Here is a 27182-nt window from a genome sequence, read left to right on the forward strand (position 1 = left end):
CACCGGATGTATGAGTGTGTGTGTGTGTGTGTGTGTGTGGGGGGGGGGATGAAGAAAGCTGCACAAAAGCAATGTTTACTCAGAAATTAATAAACAGACGTATCATCTTCCATTAATAGAACTGACACACCACGTCTCCGTATATAAATACTGCATCCATAAAAATAATGTGATGTACTGTATTATATGTCTGTACATCCAGGCGATACATCTATTTACAGAGCTGGGAACAATGGACGTTCAGACATACCCATATATGGAAGAGTCCTACCTTTAAGAAGACGTAAACACAGCCAATCAAAGGCAGAGATGCTTGAAAAATACTAGTGGTTGACAGATACTCACCGTTGACCCATATATAGGCAGAGCTCTCTGCTGACCCCCTCTCATTGGTGGCCTGGCACGTATACCGGCCCTGGTCCTCCACTGTGATTCGATCAATATGAAGCGTCCCATCTTCTGCTGATATCACAATACCTGAGGATGGTGGCACAAACTCTGAGACACCAAACTAAAGCTACAGTCTGCATGTTTATGGTATTTCTTTTACCTGATCCCTGAGACAGGGTGCGTTCATCCTTGTACCATGTGATGGTTGGGGGTGGGACGCCTTCAGAGGGACAGCTAAGGATCACTGAGCTGCTAACGTTGACAGTACAATCTGTCAAATTATGAAGCAGCACCGGAGGCTCCAAAACTAAAAGGAGAAACACACACACACCATGAATAAATCAGTGCAGAGTGTGTGTTTTTGGTAAATTACCAGTGGTTTAATGTAACTAAGTACGTTAACTCAAGTACTATACTTAAGTACAATTCTGAGGTACTTTCCATTGTATGCCACTTTATACTTGAAATCCACTACATTTCAGACAGAAATAATGTAATTTTTACTCCACTACATTATGTTTCTGCAGAATGAGTACTTCACTTTTGATACTTTAAACCTGATTTTTTTTGCCACTTGGGGCAGTGGAAACAAGCTGTCAACATGACACTGATATATTATCACCTTTGAAGTTGATATAGCTAACTAGTTTTTTACACATCACACTAACTGTGTCTGTCTGCTATTTGGCGCTACAGTGTAGTGTACAGTGGGCCTGTTACGGCCAAAAATAATAATGATGAGAGCAGTGAGAGTGAATCAAAACAAGTGTCAAGAAGTGGGCCGGAAAACCGAAGCAATGAGCTAAAAGACGCTAAAATGCTCTGCATTGCAAAGGGGAACTACAGAGTCAGATGATAATTATCTGTGGGATCGTCACTACAACCGACCCTTTTCACATTACACATAGTTTGATTCATTGTTGATATAAAAATGTACTTCTGGACTTAACCAGAGCGTAAAACTTTGAATAGAGGACATTTACTTATAACAGAGTCTATTTTATCTTGTACTTAAGTAAAGAATTTCAATAAATTACCTTAAAAAAAGATCAGTGTTCACATTTATCTCAGTACAGTTGTAGTTATTTATAGACTAAAGCAGGTTTGTTATGAAGTGAAACCAGTGCTATTTTTCCCCACTGTTTTCTGGACCTGTGCCACTTCTGGACAATAATTGTGGAAGGGCAGTGACACATAAGAGTGGCCTTGGCTTCAACCTGTGAGTCAGCTGACGTGGGGGTTCTCTTGGGCCCCTTACTCACCCTGAAATACCCAGCAATACAAACCCATTTGCTTAAAAAGCAACAACAATGTAGTATTTCATCATGTGGACACTCATTGGCCTATGAGTGCACACAATGAGTTGAATGCCGTTTTTTAGTTTCCTTCTCATGCAATACAATTACAATACAATACTCAGACACTATAATTAGACCAGATGTGTCCTCGCTCCCTAAATCTCTCTAACTTTCCTCTTTTTCTTTCGTTTTGACTCCCCGACTTCTTTCTTTCTGGTCACCCTGTCTCACAAGTAAATCCCTTGTGGGGGTCCCTAGGGAGGAAGTTGACGTGTTGAGCCCTGATTGTATAGAGAACAGCAGTAAAAGACATGAAGAAAAGTCACTTAACCAAGGCGACTGATTGTTGTTTCCCCTATCTTCCTCCTGGACAACAATTGATGATTGTCCGCGGGGGCTGGGGCCTGACAGTGTCTGATTGGCTGATTGTTCCTCCGGCCCTGTGTGGGGGCCTGTAAATGTGGCATTGTGGGAAGTGCCATTGTGTGCTCTTCCTCCAGACAAGAGCTCATTCCCACGTGAAAGAGGTGCTGAGCTGGAGCGCAAGAGCAAAGGCAGGGTGGGGCCCCAGGAAGTCAAGGGACCCAATTCCCAAGCAGCTAAACTCTGTGAGAGAATGTGGGTGTTTGTTTGTTTGTATGTATATGCAACATATGTGCACAGATGAAACAGGGAGGCTGTGAGTAGAGAGAGAGAGCTCAACTTAAATCTGTATTTGAATTTTAGTTTGTAAGAATCCTAATTAGGAATTCAGAAAATTGCTTTTCAATGACTTCAAGGCCCTGACAACAACTTACTTGGGGCCCTGAAACAATAAAGATCCTGTCTGAATCTGAAGTTTCTTCCAAATTGAAATGATGAGGAATTCAAATAAATTCAATAAAAGGAATGTTTAACAAGTAAAACACTTGATACTTACATGAAGTATTCAGTCGGGGTTGAATATTAGTTACTTAATGTATAAAATGCAAATGATTATGGCCCATTTTTGCATCCAATGTTTGTTGTGCTTGCTTTTTCTATTTTGTTCTTGTGTTTGTATCTTGTCTGCTTGATGTTTTGAGCTAAATGCTTTTATTGTGAAGCACTTTGTAACTTTTGTTTTGAAAGGTGGTATATAAATACAAACATCGTGTTTATAAAGGTCATCTTTTTAAAGCAAGTGTCCGCAAAAATGCACAATATTGACTACAGCATTACAGATGTTGAGGAGGAAGATGAAGACCAGATCATGAAGTTGCGACTACTCACTTATGACCACCACCTGTGTGTCCAGGTGTGTCTCCTGTCCGGTGATGAGGTGGTGGGCGGAGCATCTGTAGGCTCCAGAGTGTTTGGCTGTCAGGTTGCTTAGCAACAGGAGCAGAGAGTTGGAGAACTCTCCTGATGTGAGCTGCTGATTGGTCAGGGCTGGGCTGCGGTATTGGGCGTCCTCTGTGTTGTTCACTCGTTGCCATGACAATGCTGTGTACAGGTACTTATTGGCTACACAGGTGAGATGGAGGTCTCCACCCTCTCTAGGTTCCTCCCTCTGGCTCACACTGAAGCCTCCTGGGACGTCTGAGGGGAACAGAGAAGAGATGGAAAGATGGATTGATGGAGAGGAAGAGGTGAGGGAGAGGGAATGTGAACAAAATATAAACCCTCACTGAGCTCCTGTTTGATGAATAAGCCCTCTCAGTTTCTCCACATGCGAATGTGAATCCTGTCAGGTGCCTGAAACCAGGACAGCTGATTCGACCGATCCTCCATTTTTGTAACCTTTCGCGACAATGCTGAATGGCTATTGTGGGTAAAAGCAGCTAGTGGAATACAGTGAAAAGGCTTTTTATTTACTTTAGCCATTTGAAACTTCCCGTGGAAACGGCTCGAGAGTTTCCTGATGGCAGATAGTGTTTATCTTTCCCGAACACCCCAAGGCCTCCCGAAATAAAGCGGACCTGCCAGTCCAAGGAAGTGCGCTGCACGGGGAAGTGGAACGATAAGAGCCCCAGGTTCCTGTTTCGCTCACACACTAACAGCTCAGCACAGTCTTCCACATACACACTCAAAAACAAATAGACACAAGACTTTAACCTGTATGCCTAGTAACAAATCTAACCTCCCATCACACACAAAACTACAGAATGTACCCAATGCACGTACACTTCTTTGTTCTGCCAAGTATTTCCACCTCCATTAATGTGTGTGTTACTTCTTTGGTGACACTTAACAATAATATTTCATATACATATCCATGTCCAGAAATTTGCATTTTACAGTATGTAAAACATAACAAATATATCTGGCACATTATTTCACATTTTCCATGAAAAATGCTCAAATTTGTCCAAATAGCCTTTAGAAAATGTCAGATTTTTAGATGTGAAAAGTAAAAAAGTATATTCTTCAATAGAAAAATGAACTGAGCGGCCTTGCTTTGTGATATATTGGTGGATAGAACTGAAGCAGCTGCTGTCCCATCACTCCAGGTCCTGGTTCTTTCTACACTCCAGTTTAAGCTCTGAGATCTGTTGCTCTGGAGCATCACGCTGTTTCCACAGCAACACGATGACCTTGCTGCAGCATCTCTTTGCACGTCTGCTGTCTCACTAATGGTGAAATGACCTTAACACAGCAGTAACGACTCCATATACAGTTGTCTTCTGCAACATGAATACACAATTTTGCATTCCTGCCTATTTTCTCTTCTTACCCCCCACTCCTCCTCCTCACTTTACTTTACTTTGCTTCCACTCAATCGTTTCTTATACATTATAGAGATTTTCATCTCCTGCATGGGTTTGGTGTCCCTTTTGCTCCTCACAGCACTGCAAATATACAGTGCATCCGGAAAGTATTCATACCGCTTTACTTTTTCCACATTTTGTTATGTTCCAGCCTTATTCCAAAGTATATTAAATTTTTTTTTTCTCAAAGTTTTACACACAATACCCCATAATGACGAAGTGAAAAATGTTTTTTAGACAATTTTGCAAATTTATTAAAAATAAAACACTCAAATATCACATGTACATAAATATTCACAACCTTTGCTATGAAACTCAAAATTGAGCTCAGGTGCATCCTGTTTCCACTGATCATCCTTGAAATGTTTCTGCAACTTGATTGGAGTCCACCTGTGGTAAATTCAATCAATTGGACATGATTTGGAAAGGCACACACCTGTCTATATAAGGTCCCACAGTTGACAGTGCATGTCAGAGCACAAACCAAGCCATGAAATCAAAGGAATTGTCTGTAGACCTCCGAGACAGGATTGTATCGAGGCACAGATCTGGGGAAGGGTACAGAAAATTTTCTGCAGCATTGAAGGTCCTAAAGAGCACAGTGGTCTCCATCATTCGTAAATGGAAGAAGTTTGGAACCACCAGGACTCTTCCTAGAGCTGGCCGCCCGGCCAAAATGAGCAATCGTGGGAGAAGGGCCTTGGTCAGGGAGGTGACCAAGAACCCGATGGTCACTCTGTCAGAGCTCCAGCATTCCTCTGTGGAGATGGGAGAACCTTCCAGAAGGACAACCATCTCTGCAGCACTCCACCAATCAGGCCTTTATGGTAGAGTGGCCAGACGGAAGCCACTCCTCAGTACAGAGCACATGACAGACCGCTTGGAGTTTGACAATAGGCACCTAAAGGACTCTCAGACCATGAGAAACAAAATTCTCTGGTCTGATGACACCAAGATTGAACTCTTTGGCCTGAATGCCAAGTGTCATGTCTGGAGGAAACCAGGCACCGCTCATCACCTGGCCAATACCATCCCTACAGTGAAGCATGGTGGTGGCAGCATCATGCTGTGGGGATGTTTTTCAGCTGGGAGGAACTGGGAGACTAGTCAGGATCGAGGGAAAGATGAAGGCAGCAAAGTACAGAGAGATCCTTGACAAAAACCTGCTCCAGAGCGCTCTGGACCTCAGACTGGGGCAAAGATTCACCTTCCAACAGGACAACGACCCTAAGCACACAGCCAAGAGGACAAAGGAGTGGCTTCGGGACAAGTCTCTGAATGTCCTTGAGTGGCCCAGCCAGAGCCCGGACTTGAACCTGATTTGAACATCTCTGGAAAGACCTGGAAATAGCTGTGCACCGACGCTCCCCATCCAACCTCCATTGAGCTTGAGAGGATGTGCAAAGAAGAATGGGAGAAACTCCTCAAATCCAGGTGTGCGAAGCTTGTAGCATCATACCCAAGAAGACTGGAGGCTGTAATCGCTGCCAAAGGTGCTTCAACAAAGTATTGAGTAAAGGGTGTGAATACTTAGGTACATGCGATATTTGAGTGTTTTTTTTAAATAAATTTGCAAAATTGTCTGAACATTTTTCACTTCGTCATTATGGGGTATTGTGTGTAAAATTGAGGAAAAAAAAGAATTTAATCCACTTTGGAATAAGGCTGTAACATAACAAAATGTGGAAAAAGTGAAGCGGTATGAATACTTTCTGGATGCACTGTACACATTTAACCCTGAGGTTAGTGTATGACCGTGTTTCACTGATATGAAAGTAAATCACAAGATGAATGATGAACAAACCAGTCGGTTTCCACACTGTCAGTACTGCAGGGACACTTGGGTCACACAAATAATTTATCTTGCCAAAGCATTAAATGGATCCGCTGATACAGGCCTAGTTTCATGTTAATGGGGAGGGGGTGAAGTGAGAACAGCAAGCAGATGACAAAAAGACAAAGTAATTATCTACAGTGGGAAGATTCTGGGGAGTGACAGGAAGGAGGCGAAGGGTTGTGAGGGAACTTAAAATAGATTTTTTACTGTAATTTCTTATTTAAGCTTTGAAAAAAAAATCCCAGATGTCGACAGAAAAAAACCCGCCCATAAGTTCTATAGTCAAGGAGATGATTCATCTTTTTTTGGATCACCTGTGACGTAGAAGTGAACGTCTAGCTGGTCTGTGCCTGCAGAGTTGGAGGCAAAGCAGCGATACACTCCAGACACAAAGGCCTCTGCCACAGTCAGGACCCCCACCGTCTATGGAAAGCACAAACATCCGCATGAACAAACCGGCACTTAGCACACTATGAAAAACAGGCACACACACACACACACACACACACACACAAGCGTATTCATGCACATGTGTAAGGTTCAGGCTCGTTACCTCTGCCACTGATGGCAGGAATCATATTTTCCATGGGTCCACAGAGCAGACAATAGGGGTCTCTGAGCCAGACCTCCTGCCCACTTCCAACCCAGTGGACATCTCAACATGCAAGCTGTCGATAAGTATTAATATAAGTGTGTGTCTGTGAATGTGTGTGTGCGTGTGAGGGAGAAGTGAGCAAAGAAGGGGAGTAAGAGCAGAAGGTGAGATGATCCTGTGAGTGCAATATTTAGCACTCCTAACTATTTAGCAAAAGACTGTGCAGTGAAGTTTCCCTGATGTATTTTATCGTGAGCTTTGTAACATTATAATCCAACTTCTGCTCAGATTGGTGCATTTTTGGTCAATTCCCATAAAGAAATAACAATTGCAATTAAAATCTGTTTCCAGGACTAACTGTAGTTATTGTACCTTTGAGCTCATCCACATCGGGATGCTTTTTGTGTTTTTAAACCTTGTTTTCAACAGTGTAGGGTACCTAATGTACCTAAGGGTACTAATCCGGTTACTAACATAACGTGGCTCTTCTGTCAGTCACGGTGTGTATTTCAATGCTTAACCTACCTTTTTCTTCCCCTGAAGCACTTCCTGTCTGTGCGTAACACTCAGGATGTGGTTGCTTGTGGACGTGACGGGGACTCTCTCTGTCACAGGGCTCCATAGTGAAGAGGATGTTGGACACACACACCTTGAAGGAGGAGGAGGAGAGGGACAGGGACTCAGCTGTGTTGACACAAGTCATTTTATGCTGCGTCCAGGTGTGTGTGTGTTTGTGTGTGTTTTTCTCAGCTGTGCTCGGCAGGAGGAAGACCAGACCATCAGGGAAACGCCTTGATCATCGGTGCTTGATGTTATCTTCACCCTCCTTCACATAATCATCATCACCAAACCATTTTTATCAATAGCATCACGTCCTCTTACCCTGTCCTGCAGGCTGACAATAGCGGATCTTTGGAGTGCTATGTAATGCTGGATTTTTCATCCATGGAGGATGCAGAGGTGGTATTGTCATCCCATGGATCAACTTCCTTCCATTCTTAACAAATCATCCCACATTTCCAGGACAAGAGTTCCTGTCCCTCTCAATGACTCTCACAAGTCTAAATCCATAGATTACGCACAAGTGGAGCTGTGGGAACTGAAGCTTATGCAAGCTGCTTTGTGGTTTATTTATGCACTTCTCCTTATGCTGAAAAACTCTGAAATCATACAGGGACTGGGGAAAGGTCTCAAAACACACAATGCTTGATCAATTAGTTTCAGAGTTGAGGGAAAAGGTGTCAGAGGAGATTAAATGTGCGTTCTATAGTTCATCTACAAGGAACACGTAAATGTGAAAAATTGCTGAAAAATTAACTTTAATGAGCAACAGCTGGTAAATGTGTTCAGTACATTTATATATTTATACATTTTGTATATATACATATATATTCATTTTTATATTATTTATTTTAATATTAGCTGAATATTAATATAAAATGTTTTGTTCAATTTACGATATAACCAGTACCATAAATCCTCATATTGAAGAAGCTAGACAACTGACTATTAATTGTTTACCATAACTGTTGGCATTCATTTTCTGTTGATCAACTAGTTAACTGTTAATGACTAAGCTAACTAGCTGACATGAGCTTAATTGTTTCAACTCTAGCATTGAGAAAAGTAGACAGGAATAGTGAAAGTAAAAACGTGTGTTGTACTGAACTAAATACATTGTCATAAAGAAGTTTCAAAAACGAATAGTGAAGAGTGTTTACCTCTGTTCATTTTGGACATCCAATTGTGCAACTTGGTTTGGTGATGATGATGATGATCATTATGTGAATGATGCTGAAGATAACTTTTTCATTTGTACCGTCTTTGTGTGATTTTGTTCTTAAACCTGTGCACACCTGATTGTGTTTTTGGGATACCTATCCATCCATCTATCTAATTATTTGGCAGTATAATGTAGACAGATCTCATAATCAAAAGAATGCAGCTTCATTATTTAGACATTAGCCACCATCCTCATTGTAAACTGTCATTTCCACTCTGTTCATTGATCCGCTGCCTGTTTATGGATGTGTCACTGCCCCTCTCTACTCCCTGTCTCTGTCTGTATCCTTGTCGTCATCCTTTTCTGTCTGTCCTGAGCTCCTCCCTGGGGTTGGTTCCTCTCTGCTCCCTGATTGCTCTTCCTCTTGGCATCTAGTGCGCGATTGCACAAATGACCCACCCTGCGCACGGCACTAGGGGCTTAACACACACACACACACACACACACACACACACACACACACACACACACACACACACACACACACACACACACACACACACACGTGCACACATACACAAACACTCATCACACAGGCACAGGTTACACCAGCTAACACTCCTCACTTCCTTGGAAAGGCTTTCTCACTCAAAGTTGCACAACGATTAGTTAGATGGATGTGTGGACATAAACATGGTTAGAAACAGAAAATGAACACACACACTCACACGCACGCGCACACACATGCCCACGCACGTACACACGGACACACACACACACACACACACACACACACACAAACGGCCATCACACAGGCACAGGTTACACCAGCTAACACTCCTCACTTCCTTGGAAAAGCTTTCTCACTCAAAGTTGCACAACGATTAGTTAGATGGATGCGTGGACATAAACATGGTTAGAAACAGAAAATGAACACACATGCATACACACTCATACCACAGCCACATTCACACAATGTGTGCCTGCCAACAGGGTGAGCAGCAGCCGCCTGGAAATATGAATGAAGTGTTCAGTAGTGTATCAGTGGGGGTCATCTCCTGCCTTCCTGTCTTGTTTCACTGCCTAAAATACACTTTTACCGCTGTCTCTGTCCGTTCCTGTCTCAACCCCAAAAATAACCACGAAGTCATATAAACCAATACACAAATATAAGCAAGGTTTAATGCAAAAACACAAACAACTGATATAACACTTCAATACATCTTAACAGATTCATACAAAGTTGGCAAATATTGTCATTCGTCATATGTAAGTTAGTTGTATAAAATTATTAAATATTAGATTCATATATTACTCATAGAACATCTGTATACAAGGAATGGATCACATTGGGAGACACCCGTAGAATGGGACACACACACACACACACACACACACACACTGACGTTCCTGCACAAGTATGCACATTGTCACACTTGCTTTACACACACACACACACACACACATACACACACACACACACACACACACACACACACACACACACACACACACACACTGACGTTCCTGCACAAGTATGCACATTGTCACACTTGCTTTACACACACACACACACACACACACATACACACACACACACACACACACACACACACATACACACACACACACACACACACACACACACACACACACAGAAATTGACTTTACTAACATTTATGGAACTCATTCTCTTAAAATGGCTTGTAGTATCACACATACATTTAGATTTTAATTAACTTTCAATACAAAGACAACAGGGCTGGTATACTGACATCATTTGACAAACAGAAGACATTTTGACATGGGATGACACGGGACGACACAGGATGACATAATATGACAGAGCGCAGTCATAGTCTCTGGTCAGTGGAGACTTCCTACATGGTAGGCGTCTGCTGAACATCAGTCTTTTAATAGAGAACTGTAGGCATCCCATAGTGAACAACACAAAGCTTGTCCTCTCTCCTGTTTCGCCCGTCCAAGGTGAGCACATTTGACCTTCTACCAGTGGCTAAAAAATCGGAATAGAAACTCACAGCTTTTGTGGATGTCAGAATCAGATTAGGGCTTGGGACAGGCACGGTTCATGCACCCATTATAGTACCACTCTAGGACACAAAAAACAAGCAAAGCAGCTCCAGAAATGTGGCTGGTGGATGGATGGAATTGCACTTCTTCTGGCTCAAAATGTCTGTGAAAAGTAAAAAGTATAACAATACAGGATGGCTGGGTGCGGGGGGAGGACTTAAATTGGGGAAATGAAGGAAATAAATAAATAATCAGTAAAGCAGGTGCCCTTTTATCCTTAGTGATGTGGCTTATTTTCCTTCTTGTTTCCTGTGTCTCCTGGTCTTCACTGCTCAGCAGTGTTCCAAGTCACTTTCCTCACTTTCCACACCAGTTTAGCAAGCACAGGATCATCACATGGGATCACTGGTAATGTCACTGAGGGGTCTGGCTGCTGTGGAGAAGCACTGATGAGTGCATGGAGGTGGTGGTGGATGGGGTGGGCTCCAGGGTGGGAGGCGATGGGGAGTAGAGGTGGAGGATGCCGGGTTGGGGTGGAGGGCAGAGCTGGTGAGGGAAGGGGTTGGAGAGGTATGTGTGGGGGGCAGTAGAGTTGGGGGAAGGGGTGTGGGGGGGCTCTCAAGAATAGATCAAGCTCTTGAGGAAGCGGACTGTGCCACGTTTGAAGACGAAGGGACAATCACGCTGCTGGGAAGCGTCTCGCGTCGGAGAGGAAGCCAAACAACGAGAGGAAAAGCGCTCTGATTTTCGCACAGGAAGCCCAGTGCGCCTCCTGCCCGGGCCAGATAAGAGCGCTGCGGTTCCCAGGGCCAGACCCAGGAGTGGGCCCAGGACCCAGGCGAGAGGCCCCCCATCAGCCTGGCCCAGCCTGGTCCACTTTCCCTGGGCCTCCTCCAGCGCAGCGTCAGGCTCGTGGTGCAGCCGGGCTGCAAAGAACAAGGGCCTAGTGAGGATCCAGCCAAAAACTGCTCTAAAGAAACACACTGAATGCGGACACTGAAGCAGAACCAGAACCAGAACAGAGCTTTACAAAGGCCCATAAGTCAGTCAGTGAAGAGGTACAAATGTAATCTGCTGAAACATCACTGTGCAGTTATACTTTGATTCCTTTATGGTGACAAGCTGCAGCTTCAGTGTACACCTTTTCGGTCTGCAGAAATCTTTATGCTATGTTGTATTATTTTCTACTGCACTGTTTTGTTGTGTGTTTGTTTTCTCTTATGCCAAATTGTTTGTGTCATTACTTATAGACTAACATACAATTCAATCAAATTGACTTAAATGTGAAATTTGACCTGCAACCCTCTAAGAATCAATTTAAATCTAATTATCAAGCAGTGATTCACCAAATTGATCAGAATATAATTGGGTTTTGGCAAATTTTCTTCCATGTGCAGATTACATGTGACTCTTATCATGTCTGTTCTCATACATACTGGACGTCTACACTGTAATACAATATTGAGGTACAACAAAATCTCAAAAATTGTATATTGTCTGAATATGCAACAGATTTTCTCGATAAAGGCTGACATATCTGCAAGATAAATTCAGTCTAACAGTGAATATCAGATACTCCAGCATCACCAGCTGATCTAAAGGATGTTCATGTACATTATGTAGATTACATTTGGCAGAGACGGACGGATGAAACCACACTGGAGGCACCTCGGCATGGCGCCATGCGAGAGTGCTGGGGTTAAGGGTCGAGTACACTGATGATGTCAGTGTGTCTCAGAGGGGGAATAGAACATGGGCGGCTGCTGTGGTGCTCTCAGGTAATACTTAACCTTTCTGATTTGGTCAGAAGCAACACAATAAGTGTCTGACCTCCAAGAACAACTCAATCAATGTTTCTGCCAAGTGCCTGCTTGAGTACTTGTGTGTGCGGGAGTTGACTAAATGACTGTCCCTCAGCATCGCTGGGTTGGGCCATTTCTCATGAGAACTTTATATATAGTGTGTGTGTCAGATATAAGAAAAAGCATCACAGGATGCGGTGTGCAATCACAATAATAAACAGGCCTCTCACCCTGCGTCCTGGACAGGAAATTCATTAAATCATAGCGTTTGATTTGGAAACCAACAAATCGTGACTGAGAGCACGGAACTGGCTTCTATTGAAGTGTGTTTTTTTTTCTCTGTCCTTTCAAGTCTGAGATACACTGTGTACTGTGTCTGTGCACACACACACACACACACACACACACACACACACACACACACACACACACACAGGCTACGCATTTGTATACACTTAAACAAACATATGGAAAAGGACACATGGACAGTAAGAGAACAAACATATGGGGAAAGAGTTGCACAAGCAAACAAACATATAAACACAGACATGATGAGACACACACACATATGTGGGCGCAAACACACGCACACACACATTTTCACACATTCCCGCACATGAAAGGCCCCCAAAGGCATCTGTTCTGGTTACAAGAAGGAAACGCTGTCTGAACACATGCTGAAATAGACAAAACATGTCTCGTTTTTCAAAATCATACACACTCACTCTCACTCACACACACACAGCAAATAACACAAGACAAACAATACATCATTTTTTGTACTGTATGTGTTTCTAACATTGTAGCATTAATGTTATTTTTAGCCTCTGCAGCCAAAATATGTACAAAATATACCAAGTTTAGATTGATATCAACTAATAACCTCAAAAAGATTTTTTTAAATCAACAGCAGCAACGTGTCATCAGATGGATTTGATTATTTGATTAGGAGGAAGGTTCAAATATTTTTATTATTTCTTTATATTATTATTCAACGGTGAAGCTTACTTAATCCAGCTGGTGCTATCTAAGATGCACAGCAATTTAAAATTGTTTACTGCTCAACTTGGAGGCAAGATATTGATGTGCATACTGCACTGCATCTAGTCTTCTGGGCTACTTACAGGCCTTTGGACGGGCAGGGATGCCAGAGCCACTGGATGTGTGGAGGAGGGACCCCGTGGGATGTGCAGTGAAGGGCTTGTCTGCTCCCCCGTGGCACTGAGCCCGGGTCCTGCAACGACACCGCTTTCTCCGCTATCTGAGGACTCACTGTCAGACAAGAAGCCCACACAAACACACACAGATACCAGAGCAATGTTTAATCACTAAGTCAAAGACAGAGCTAAAGGTGGTTGGTGTGGTGGAGAATTTAAACCTGGGTTTCTCACCATTGACCACAAGTGTGAGCGTGAGATTCTGATAGAGCCCATGTTCCTGGTTTCGTACCAGGACAGTGTACTTCCCAGCATCCTCCTCTGCTACATCCCGGATCACCAGGGAATTCCCATCCATGTGGTATCTGGAGCATTGCTCTGCTGCTACCATGCCATCCTTCAACCTGTCAGAAAAAAAGACCTCTGAGCAAAGTTTTGGAAAGGAGAGTCCAAATAAATAAAAAGAGTTTTAAGGAAGAAAATTATTTGGAATTTAAAAAAACCAACATCATTCCAAGGTTTTCCCAAGGAAATGGTGCCGAGAAAGTTTGGAGTGAAAAACTGAAGACAAAACTCTAGATTCAAACCAGGTCGTTAGGTGTGATTTCAGGGCTCTCTTACCAGATTACTTCAGGGGCGGGAAATGCTCGTAGTTTGGGAGAGATTCTGTAAGATTTCTGTCCTGCCTGTACCTCCATCACAGAGCCATGTCTGGGCTTCAGACGAATAAATGGACGGTCTGAAATTGAGGAAACACATGCATGCATTTGCGGAAGATTAACCAAGCAAATGGAAAAGTTTGATCATTGTTGTGACATTCACACACCAGTCTCAGCAGTAATTCAGTCTGTATAAAAAAGGAAGACACTCACCATAGACAGTAACAGTGACTTTCTGTTGTTTGTTTTTTTCTCCGCTGGTGACGCGGCATGTGTAGAGGCCTCGGTCTGAACGCTGGAGCTTCGGGATGGTCAGAATATTATAGAACAACATGTGCGTTCTGTGTTTCAGGAGCCTCTTGGAGGTGGAGCCGGTGTTGTTAATCTGAAGGCGGAGAGGGAGGAAGAGGCACAGGATTAACACTGAAGGCTCACCTGTGTGTCCTTAACTTTTATTTTGAAAAGCTGTGAACCCAAGAGCTGGTACTTTCTTTAACCCACAGAGCAGCATGCAACCTCTTAACTTGAATTTAAGTTTAAATAACTGGAGTAACAAGGTTTTCATCTTGCAGCAGGCTGGCATGTTTACACATTGTATGTGGGAGAATATAAATGATTACATATAATTACAGGACTTCTTACTTTGGAATGTAGGGACCATTTTCTGATAAGGCATACTTTGTAAAGGGTTTAAAAGTTGTAATTAAATGCTTAATTAATGGTTAATACATGATGTATTCATCCTTTATAGATCAGTAATAGGACATCAATAAGGACAACTTTTGGATTGCCAGGTTATGAAAAAGCCTTTTGATTCCTCTTTTGTTGCATGTCTTCTCCTCACTCTATCCCCATATCATTTCTGTCTGTCAAACTACCAGAAAAAGTCAAAAATACTGAGAAAACTTGATAACATTCTTAGGCAGTGAGAAACCTGCAGGCATTAATGACTACTTGATGGTCTGTTAGAGAGAGGGTAACTAATCAATAAAGGGTTCTTTCATTGCAGTGATCTATCAAGTCTGTTAAATAGTTAATAATTAATGGACAAGATGCTTTGTAGCATGTAGTCAAACAATGATAAGTCACCCAAGTGTATGCTGGAAAGATTCTTTACAACCTGGAAACCAAAAAGGTGTCCTTACAAATTAAGTCATTAGTCACTACTAATAATGACATAGGCCTTATTTGAAAGCGGTACTTCACTGCAGTTGAGATCACATCCATTGCAAAGTAAAAATGGTGTTGCCTTTTTTAAGCCTACCTTTTGTGGGTTATTTCTAATTGTTTTACTTCAAACAACTCTCACACAACAATGTGCTAATTTAAAAAACTTTACAGTAACTTTCACTCTGAGACATTTTAAAGTAACGACATGAAAGAAACTTTTAAAGAAGTACCTTTATGTCTAAAATCAATAAAAGAACAAGGACCTTTACCAGTCTGCCAGCTCGCCATCACATTTCGGATCACTCTGACTGAAGAGATGTACTGTTCTCTGAGGTAACAGAATTACACTCTCCTGCTCAGTCTCTGTCAAAGGTCATTTGTCATCTAAACCTGTGGCTCTCTGGTTCATACAAAGTCTCCACAGACTTCAATGTAGGTCTGACCTTTCCAGGGTAGTCCCAGGTGATGTTGACTCTGGTGTTCAACTCCCCGGTGGCGGTGCAGTTCAAGACCATTCTCTCTCCCTTCAGGGCCTCCACCGGGCCACTGCTGTTCAGATACACGTCCATGATGTTACTCACTGTGACAAAAGAGAAATTATATATATATATATATATATATATATATATATATATATAGAAGTCAGAGTGGACTGGGGGTTTTGCATATAAAAACACTAAGACACACACACCTATTGCTTTGTATCTAAAAGTAATTTATGTGCTGCTGACCTGGTCTGTGTACAAAGTATATACGTGACTTGTGTGTGACGCCATTAGCGATTGTCTCGCAGAAGAAGAGGCCAATGTAATAGTAGGTGGGAGTTCGGATGGTGAAGCCTTGCTTGCTGTTCCAAATGATGTTCCTCTGGTCAGGACTCAGGCTGTGGTTGGGGAACTGTGGGAGAAGACAACACCCATCAAATGTTTCACAGTTACAGAGAACCACTACAATGACTCATTTTGATATTTAAACCATATGTGCAACACCCTGTTAAAAGTGTAATAATACACAGGAGGAAACGGTGCTCTGAGAGAAGATAAATCCCAAGACGCACTGACTCTGCGCCCAAAAACAAGGACGAAGTGTCAGTAAAAGTCCAGTGCTGCTATTAAGTCTTTAAGGGGCAAATTATTTAATTATTTATTATTTGCATCTACTGATAAGGACCATGTGTTATGATTGAAAGCTCCAGAATTGAGTTATTTGAGAGTCCAACTCAAAGCTTGTAACAGCCAGTCTCAAGTCCAAGTCTTTATAAAAAATGCAAGTCAACTGTAAGTCTTTCATAACGCCCAGTTCACGCCTCCTGTGATAGATCTTTTTTTTCACAGCAGACATTAATGACGACTCTGTTCTAGTCAAGAGTTCCAGTAAGGCATGACAGTGTAACAGTGAGCCATGCATGCACAATGCCAGGACCCTGAAACTGAAGCAGCCCACTGAACCAAAGGTTTATCTAGAATTGGTTTTCATTTTGTGCAGGTTTTAGCTGAAATCCAGCTCATCTTGGCTCCATTTGGGTTTGAGTTTTTGCTTTTAATGGACTGATCCACCACGGGCTTTGGTGAGATAGTCGCAGGTCCCTTTTGGAATCTGTGCAATTTTTGGTCATACAAAAACCTCTTGAAGATGAGTAGAATTTGTCAAAAGAAGCTCCAGGTGATGCTGCCTGTATTCTCACAGTGTTGGTTGTATAATTCTTGGCTACCTTGACATGGACACTTGTGTAACCGTGCAACCTTGTTGTTTTCTTGGAAGCAGCCTCAAGGAAATGTTTACTAGAGTTTCTGTGACACAGTGGAAGCCTCCCACCCACTCTCAAGGGAACAGGTGGACCCCCCCCCCCCCCCCCCACTCCTGCACCCCCAGTGTGAACTGGCTGATATCCCCCCTCCCAGAGTGAGGTGACCCTCTCAGACGCCACCGAGCTCCTCCTCCTCTCTCAGTCCTGTAAAGTAGATGCTTTCCACTCTTCCCTCCTCCCGATCTCACTGAAGCCCCGCCTGAGCGCCCTTGGTGCCCTCTCTGCCCCTCTTACCCCCATCCTCCAAACCTACGGGTATGTGAAGGTGGAGGAGGTGCAGAAACAGGAGGAGGGGCGGAGAAATCAGAGGAGTCAGGATATGAGAAACGTGACTCCAGACCATCTCCTTGCATCCTGTTACTACAGGATATAGACATTTTGACTGGAGCCCCAGGTCGACCCCGTCATCCTGGACCTCGTGGTCACTTTCACGGTGAGAGCGAGAGAGCAGAGCCTCCTGGGTATTGTTCCCGATGACAAGGGTCATCTTAGAGATCCACACAAAGTGCGAAATCCTTCCAGGAAAAAAACACTCCACAGGCTTTGAGTGAGTGGATTCCTGGTTCACACCGGCCAGCACAGGGTTAGAGGAGGGAGAGGGTGATGAAGGAAGAGGAGGAAAGCTATTTTTAGAATAATTACCTTAGTGGTTCCAGGCACTTGTGTGGAGATGGAAGCTGCACAAAAACACGTGTGTGTGTTGATGTCCAGCCATGTCTGTTTTAGGTTCACATTTATCGTTTGGAGAACTAGTAGGATATGTCATGCAGGGTCTGGTTTGTCCTAATGGTGTTTTTGCACTTCCTGAGTCCCAAATCCCGAAAATGTCAAGTTCCTAGACACTTCCTCTTGTTGCAGCTCATCTCTCGTTTTTTAGCCATGCTAGCAGCCTGGCTTTATGGATGGCAATGTCGGTCTGTCAGTCCGTCCACCACTTTGGTCCAGACTGAAATATCTCAACAACTCTTTAGATAATAACTTTGGGGATCCTCAGACTTTTCATTTAGTGCAATCACCAAGTCAAAATTAAGTTTGTACTTTTGCAAAACTAATGATATTTTCCTCAGCCTCAATTGTACTTTGTATTTTGTGCTAATTAGTAAGTGTTTGCATACTAACCCACTGAACTGTCATGGTGAACACGGCAAACATTATACCTGCTAAACATAAGCATGTTAGCATTGTCATTGTGAGTTCACTCAAAGCACCGCTGTGCTTAAGTACAACGTCACAGAGCCGCTAGTGTGACTGTACACACTTAGTCTTTACTTAAAAGGACATTACTTGAGTAATATTGGCTTGGAGACGACAGTTTTTAAAAAGAAAGCATGTGGTTCAAACTGGGGGCGATGTGAAAGACATCAGCTTTTACTGGGCAGAGAGGTTCCAACAAAGATGCTTTTGAGTTGTATCATGAGAAGTGTGGCACCTAGGATTTTTTAACCATACTAGGGGCTTAAAGTCCAGAAATCTCTGCTGCTGCTGCACCAGTTTTGACCATTATGTTTTAATCTGTCTCTTGCAAGTCCCCTGTAACTTTATGGAAGTGCAATATTAAACACTTTTATTCTTTCTTTATGTTTTGTGCATCTGATATACATCCAAAAATAATGTAGTCCAGAGCCTTCTGTATGTTTTACAACTACTCTATTGTAGTTACATCACAATAAGCTTCCTACAGTGACGCACAAGCCGTCATATTAATGATCAGCTTTCGTGATTAAAGAGAATGGACTGTACTTTGATCTGTCCGAGCCAACAGTAGCTACCTCTGCTTCCTCCACCACGCAAACCAGCTGTTTAAAGCATCAGTTAGGGGAAGCTGGCAGCCAGGATTCCTACTACAAGAGGTGGAGGATGAGATGTGGGAAGTGTTGCTGGCCAGGGGCCAAAGGGGCACTCCAGACCCCATTGTCTCCAGAGGTAGAAACAGTGCCAACAGGACGCTGTGGACGCCGTTCCATTGGAAAAAGTCAGTAAAGAAAGGGGCATCTTTGACTGGAAGGTGTTCTTGCAGATTTAAGCAGACAGTCGTGATTTTGTTTCTTTCACAGGCAAATAACATCTATACAGCAACAAGCGCTCATACAAAAACAGACACACATGCAGTCAGCAGGCACTCTAAATACTCCTCTGCACTCCTCTATAACATTGTCCACTCTCCCCCTCACTCAGCACTCAAGCACCAACACTCCCAAACATATCCGCACACACTTTCACACATATCCGCAGATGGACACAAACAAACGGACACACACGCCACAGCGTAATGGCTGCCAAGATAAGAACAATGTGGCGAATGATCTGGAGAGGGAGAAACAACGGCACGGTGCATTGTGTGCATATATGAGCCCTGACAAGTGATGATGTGCAGAGAATGTGAGTGGTGTGATTGAGCAGAGAGGAACCATGAGTGTGCAGATATACTTATTACATGTACAGATCATGATGCAGAGCAGATCTCTGCAACTAAACGTGAATTCAAACACATCCAACTGTGACTTGTTCATATTTCCTGCACTGACCTTGACCAGCGTGGTGGTGACATTCGGGTGGGTGACCCGGCAGGGGATGACCAGCGGCTGCTTCTCCTTCATGTACACCACGTCTGGGCTCATACCCGGATGTTCCACAAATGGCTGCTGGCTGTCTGAAACCCAAACACTGCGGTCAGGGACACATATGGTACAGATAATAAGCATGTAAATTCAACGCATTCACAAACTTTATTTCTTACACTTCAATATCACATAAATGCGAGTATACAGTCATGTGTACAGTTTAAAGGGTCAGTTCACTGACATGACAGAAAAACATTTTCTCACTTACCTCTAGTGAGACTTAGCCATGTACTAGTTGGTTTAGTTAGTTTTAAAATATGAGTAATACATTACAGTTTAGGACTGCAGCTAATGATTATATTATTATCAAAAGATCTGCAGATTTCTCAGAGCTTCTCAGAGCTTCTCAGAGCCCAAGTTGACTGCAAATGTCTTGTTTTGTACAACCAACAGTTTAAAACCCAAAGCTTTTACATTTGCAGTGATATTACAGAGAGAAGAAGCTAGAAGATTTTTTGAAATATTTTTGCTGGGACAGAAATGATTAACCAACTATCAAAAAGATTGTGAATAAACTTCCTGACTTATTGATTAATCAACTAATTGTCTCAGCTCTATTCATTTTTGATATTTCTGCCTCCGTGCCAGGAGGTGAATGACATTATGTTTGTAGTGTTCACAGCACTGAAAACTGACATTTAGAAATTCTACAAGAACATCGCTTTCCATAAGCTGTGTCCTGGTCACTCTGGATAATCCACAGATGTTAACACAAACAATTTTCATAGGAATATTTATTTGGTAGAGAGATGTTCCATTGAAACTTTTCGCAAGGATGCAGTTTCAGAAAAGAGATGCTGCTGTTGTATTTTCTTAATGCTGGGAGCTACAATCTTCTATTTACCTCCATTGTATTGGGATGGAGGCAGAAATCTCAGAGACAAATATCTCAAAACATAGACCAGTAAAATCAATACAGGTAAGTTTGGTTTATTGGCACCTTTACTACAAACTGTGCTTTACTATCTTACCTTTGACTGATTTTTTCTTCCATTTCTTTTTTCTTTTGATCCAAAAAACTGAAAAACGGTTGGTAGTTCCCGTTTTAAGCCCTGAGTACTATTTGCAGGTATCCCAACATACAAGCTACATACAGTGAGGCAGCCTATATGAAGCCTGAGAGGCAAAGCCCAGAGCAAAAAAAAGTGCCAAAGTGCATGCTGTACTGCTTGCTGCTGCTCACTGTTGCTGCTTGCAAAGTTTATTGCATTGAGCACACGGTAATAACTGAAGGCGACTCAGATGAGTGTATCAACGCTTTTATCAACTCGGACCTTCTCTCATCTGCACTACGGTGGCCGGACAGCAAGAGGACAATGTTCAGAGGTGTAAGAAAATCAACCTGAAGCAATAGTGAAGGGGACAAAAGTAAGATTTTAAACAGTCAGGGGGATACGTCTTCCCATCCACAGTGGAAATTACCCCCTTGACTAATCATTTTCTGCGAACTGACCCTTTAATTTCACACACAAACAGAGAGGAAAGAAAACAATCACCTGCCTCTATGCACAAACACACAAACAAACACACACACACTTCCAAGTATCAATCTCAACAACAAACAAAAACAAACAGACACACACTCCTAAACATACACTGTCCTCCACACCCATTCATTGAATACCCATTCAGCAAATGGCTGCCTGTAGTCAACAATAAACACACAGATTGTTTAGAAGCAATCAAACGGCCTCTCTGTGCTTTCTCCTCCCAGCTTGACTACTGTAATAGTTCGGTGCCATTGAAAAGTGTGGGTGTTGCTCACTGTATTGTTTGTTACCGTAGGGTGTTATTCAAGGAAAGCAAATCTCTGAACATTCGAACAAAAGTACCCCAAGGACTAGCGGACTGAGGGCTTCCTTCTCTTGCTTTGATTCCTAATAGAGAACTCGGGGAGGGAGGCAACGTCTGAGCAGAGCCGCAGGCCAAGTCTGACGCTTAATGGACATGGTGACCTGAGCGATTGACGGCCCCCGAGGGTCCTGTTGGCCAAACAGTAGCGTGCCCTGTGACCCTGGCCTCCGGCCCAGGTCCGTGCCCGGTGCAGCCCAGCCCGAACAGCGTCACCCTCCTGGACAGGGAGGAGCCGGCTGGGCAGACATCGTGCCTCCTCTGCCCCTGGATACCACTGAGCCACTGACCTTCATCTTATCCTTCTCAGCTCCTCACACAATCACACACACACACTTCCACACACCTCCCCGCCGCCACCTTGTAGGAGACACAGCGACATCCCCTCCCAGCACACCCCCTTCGAGCCTTTCCCCTCCTCCCCCAAGCACAGGATGCTTCAAGCAAGGCTGAGCAGAGCAGATAAGGCTGATGCCCTGGGAAACTCTGCCCAGGCCTGAGCCTTTCAGCAGCTGGGCTATTCCTGGCCTCGAGGTAGCACGTAAACGAAAGTAAAAAAGGATTTATATATAGACAACAGAGAGGTAGGCCCAGGCTGAGAAAAGGGCAGGGGAGGAGGGGGGTGAAACTGTGCCAGAGTCATCTAGAAGGATGTGTTGTTGGGACAAACACTGTTTAGATATAATTGGCTCTCTGGCATTGGTCTGTATTTAGCACCCACTGCATCCTGTTTAACCTGGGGATATAAACAATATGCATGAGGGGGTGAAGGAGTGAAGGGCTTCTCCATGAGTATGAGAGAGCAAAGCTAGAGAAGAAAAGAAGTGCCAGTTGTACCCTTGGACCTTGGGCAGCAGTGTCTTACCTGTGACATAAACATAGATGGAGGTCTGTTTTCGGGTTCGGTGTCGGTATCTGCAGCGGAAAAGGCCGGTGTGCTGGGGCTGGCCGCGGCTGACCGTCACACGGCTGCAGTACTGCTGGCTTGTCCTCCCGCAGCGAGACTCCTCCACTTGCACCTGATCTCTGGCCACACCTGATGGGAATGCCCATGTCAGCTCCCAGCGACCCCTGGTCAGCAGGTACAGGGGGTCGAACGTTAGCTTGGAAAACATTTGGCACATCTCCATACTTGCATTTGCATCCAGATTGCATCATGTGGATGTGGTTAAAAGGCTATTAATAGCAACTTAAAAAGCTATTACGAGGCACTGGGGACAAATAACCCCTGACACAGGACCACTGGCTGTTGAAGAAATCTTTTTAATGGAAAACTTGAGGGTACAAGAAGCACAACTGGGGAGAAAATGGGGGAAATTGACATTATACAAGACTCAAAACAGAAATATTTGAATGTAGCTACACATGAATCCGACAACAACAATGTGTGATGATTTTTTTTTGTTACTGTATTGTTTAATTTGGCAGATCTCTGGCTAATAAAAACTGGTTGTTGAAAAGTTGATTGATATTACAGTTGCTTCTATAACGACTAGATGCCTCAATAAATCATTTAGTTACATTCTACCGAGTGTCTTGGTGGTGATTTTGATAATTTTTCTGTTAATATTAAGATATTAAGGCTTAAAGATGGGTGTGTTTGATTTACAGGTATCAATCACAATGATTGCCACTTCCTTGTCTCCCACGCCTGGATCTATCTAGCTGACACTCACCTGCAGCTGAGCAGCAGCGTCTGGTTGGCGTCCAGGACCAGCTGCCGGGTTTTCACATCCAGGATAGGGACGCTGTACTTCCCCTTTTGATCTTTTTCTGCAGTAGAAGAAAGGATGAGAATGCAGAAAACTCCATCACTGATTGAATGTATTACAAAACTGTAGAGTTGGTTGTCTAATTGTAATTATAAGGCGATAGGGCTTTACTTATGGACCTCTTTACATATGGACCTCTCTAGAAAGGTCAGAGGTCAAGGTCAGCTTGTAAGACTTCACTGTTCTTTAGGGAAATCTGGGCAGGATGTTTACTCTCTGAAATGGGGGCTTGAGTCCTGGGACTCCATTGAAGGAGAATGTCTTGTTTATTAATAAAATGTGTCAAAATGGTGGACGCATATTTGCAATTACGTTCAATTCTAATGATGTGTTTAGGAGTCACGATCGGGACGGTCCAATTCCCTTTGTGAGGACCCAGATCTACATGAGACCACTTTCAGAGGAAATCCTGGAAGACAAAGCACTTTACAACAAATAAATATTATGGACAGTTCCTGTAAGCTTTGTCCATTTACAAACCGGACTCTTGACTCTGTGATTGCAGAACCTGGTCTTGGTGAGTCCCAGCTCCGCAGCACGTCCTCCATCCAGGCCACAGTATCTGTGACCCTCCTCACATCTCCTCGCTCAGGCCACTTGACAACTTCTGTGGAAATGCGTAAGCAGTGTCCCTCTTGTTTATCAAATAAAGGCATTTCTCCACTCCATCGCTGAGGTTTATTAATGAGAGATAAAGACGGCTGTCTGTCCGCCCTTCCTTCCTCCCAACAACAGCGGAAACATCATTCAGGGAAGTCCGTCCTTTACTCTGACTGCTCCTTACAGAGTGTACAGCACACAGTTCAAAACACTCTCCAGAACTGTCTCACTGCTCTGCGAGTAGTTAAATCACTTGTACGGCAGCGAGTGAGTTTATCACTAAAGTCCATTATTACCATTCATTGTCAGCATCATTGTTCCCAGTGGATGCCCTATTGAGCAGATCCAACATTACTCACACTGCTAGCACTTCCTATACTATTTCCTTGGATTTCACAGTGTGTGAGTAGGCAAGAAACACACACACACACACACACACACACACGTGGGGGGGAAGGGAAGACGGAGGGGAAGTCAGGGATCTCCTCCAGGCCTTCTGGGGCCTGTTCAACAAGCTGTGAAGTGTCGAAAAACGCCATTTCCAAACAATTCAGTACAGTTTTCCTGCGACTTCATCTTGAAACAGAAACTTCAGCTTTTTGGTTTTAGATGTCACATTTCAAACCACAGAACAGTAAAACGCCCCTCATGTGGCAGGTTTCCACACACTCACTCATCATTACCTGGGAAGTCCCTTCCAGTGACTAATTAGGAGTTTTGGAAGAAACCCTTGACAATATAAAAGGAAAACAATTTGTATTATTCATACAAAAGTGATATTCAACACCGAATAAATGTACGCTTCTTTTGTATTGAAATTCATACCACTGGATCTAATCTCAAGAGCTTGAAGATGATGGAAATAATTTCTAGAGAATCCATCTGCACACCCTTGATTTTCTGAAGTTTTATGTTATCAGGAAACAACTGAGCCAAAAACTCACAGTAATAACAATTAAAATGCCACTAAATTGACAATATTTATGTATCATGTCACATTTAAGTGTGGATTTTCTATTAAACATGTCATTGTCAACTTTATCAAACATCATAATATAATATTTCAACAATAGCAATAATATGCGTGCAAATGTTACAAATGAAGATGAATGTCTGTATAAGTTTGTGAAATGTATATGAATGTATGCTGATGTATACATGTTGTACATTACGGCTCTCTCCTGCAACTCTCAACTTCCACTTATTATCATGATAATATATTTATCATAATTATTATGGATTATGTTTAAAATTATCTGTTGATTATTGCATATATATAGCAAATCTACACCTAAATTCAAAATGAGTGTTCTCTAAAATCTTGCCTAATTACAGGTAGGCCTTACGAATGATTTGAGTTTTAGTCAAACATGCTGTGTGAAAAAACAAGGAGGGCGTAGACTGTTTTAACGGACATAGATCAGAGACTATGCAGAAAATATCAGGCTATGCACATAAAGTTCTTAACTTGATGTTATCTGCGCCTCATTTCATTTTGCAGGTAAAAAACAATATCAACTTTTTTTTCTTTGCGCCACAAATGACTTCTAATCGACCAATAACACCACAGAGATCTGAGATCTGTGGAGCGCATAAAAACAAGCTGACTGTTTCAGCAACAAGCACAGATTAACCCCGGTTCCTGCCCAGTGGATATTTTCCTTCAGATGGTCATGACCCCTCGTTCATTTGTATCAGAACTTTCATTTGGCAAACTCATCAGTCTCAGGAAACAACGCCCTGCGTGTGTCCATTCAACCGGGGGCCAAGCGCACAAGGAGCCGGGCCACAGAGGTCCGCATTATCCAAACAGGAGTCCCGCAGGATAGCGCTTATCTCCCTCACCGCACTCGGTGCTAATAAAGGTTTACAAGCTGACCAGCCTCGGACACACGACCGCACCGACGACTTAACTGACCTCTAAATGAGCAGCCGCGCCACAGTGCGCAACAATGAAGAGGCACATATGTGCGTCTTTTGTTTTCTTCCAAAGAAAAGACTGAATGTTCTGCCTTGGTGATGGAAATGACTCTTTTTACGAGCGTCCAGATGCCTAATCATCCAGCGGGATCCTCCACTCTCTGGGAATTAATATCCAAAATAAGAGTCATGCGTAAAATGCAATGTCTTGTACAGTTTCCTTTTCAGGTCACAACCGTTAAAACTGAACTAACGAAATAAAATGCTGCCTTGTAAATAACTAAACAAGTTATTAAATATGTGAACGCCAGCTCAAATGGTTGCAGCAGGTGCTCTGTGCACCCTTTAGCGGTATTATAATAACAAAAGTAAATCTGTTACTCACCCTTTGCAAGAACACCGTACAATCCACATAGCAGGCAGATGAGGATAAAATTCATCATCTCTGGTGACTCCGATGCAACCGGCGTATAAAATATGAAAGTTTTAGTTTTATTCCTGCTGTTGTTTTGCCCCCTCCAGGTTTAACACAGCGCAGCGCACTTGGCTGTGGAACTCAGTGCTGATGGTGAGTGAATGGAGATGGTTGGTTTCCTGAGGATAGCTGCGGGAGATCACGCAACAGGACACCACGCTTGAACTCCAGTGCAACTTTTTCCCATCGTTTTGGATGCTGGCGCGGATTTATACAGTTCCCACAGTGCAGCCACCGGATAGTGGACTTCCGTGACGCCCATCGACACACCCAAGGCGCGTAATAGCACTGCCCTTTTTCTCCCCAGTGGTCAAGCAATCAACCAGTAAGGTGTTAATAAAATACAATATGGTTCAAAATAGCCCTTTCTTTTGACATGCTTTTAAAGATGCATTTATACATGAAATGGCCATTTCCTAACCAATAATCTGCATTTTACCTTATTTTCAGAACAGAATTACGCACCACTGAATATCGGAGAGGATGCGCAGAGGGCAGCTCCGTGTTTAAATCATGTGCTGCGGGTCGGTGCACTGGATGATCAGCACGTAGGCACCGGGTGGTGTCCTGATCAACAGCTTCACAGACTCGTCTCTCACATTTCAAACTGCCAATCTTTCTTCATAAAGAAGTATAACTCACACACAGAAGAAGCGTGCTCACTGACAGAGCTCGTCACGCATTGCACAACTAGAAAAACTCTGTAACCTCAGATGTGACTTTTTGCTCAAACTATCCAACATAA

At 43.1% G+C, this 27182-nt stretch overlaps 1 protein-coding gene across 2 annotated transcripts in view; it reads right to left on the bottom strand.

Annotated features, from left to right (window-relative positions):
* flt1 (fms related receptor tyrosine kinase 1) overlaps positions 1-26405 on the bottom strand; it is a 33316-nt gene extending 6911 nt beyond the window's left edge. For both annotated transcript variants that reach the window (XM_070927779.1, XM_070927778.1), the window contains exons 1-15: positions 26348-26405; positions 23347-23443; positions 22536-22741; positions 19724-19848; positions 16123-16288; positions 15835-15971; positions 14435-14606; positions 14184-14301; positions 13797-13966; positions 13530-13677; positions 7375-7498; positions 6569-6677; positions 2940-3248; positions 551-697; positions 346-477 (exon numbers count right to left, since the gene is read on the bottom strand). In XM_070927779.1, coding sequence (XP_070783880.1) covers positions 346-477; positions 551-697; positions 2940-3248; positions 6569-6677; positions 7375-7498; positions 13530-13677; positions 13797-13966; positions 14184-14301; positions 14435-14606; positions 15835-15971; positions 16123-16288; positions 19724-19848; positions 22536-22741; positions 23347-23443; positions 26348-26405 — 2218 coding nt within the window. The remainder of the gene's footprint in view (positions 1-345; positions 478-550; positions 698-2939; positions 3249-6568; positions 6678-7374; positions 7499-13529; positions 13678-13796; positions 13967-14183; positions 14302-14434; positions 14607-15834; positions 15972-16122; positions 16289-19723; positions 19849-22535; positions 22742-23346; positions 23444-26347) is intronic.
* Positions 26406-27182: the final 777 nt, after the last annotated feature.

The sequence above is a fragment of the Enoplosus armatus genome, chromosome 21, assembly GCF_043641665.1.
Source record: "Enoplosus armatus isolate fEnoArm2 chromosome 21, fEnoArm2.hap1, whole genome shotgun sequence".
NCBI classification, from domain to species: Eukaryota; Metazoa; Chordata; class Actinopteri; order Centrarchiformes; family Enoplosidae; genus Enoplosus; species Enoplosus armatus.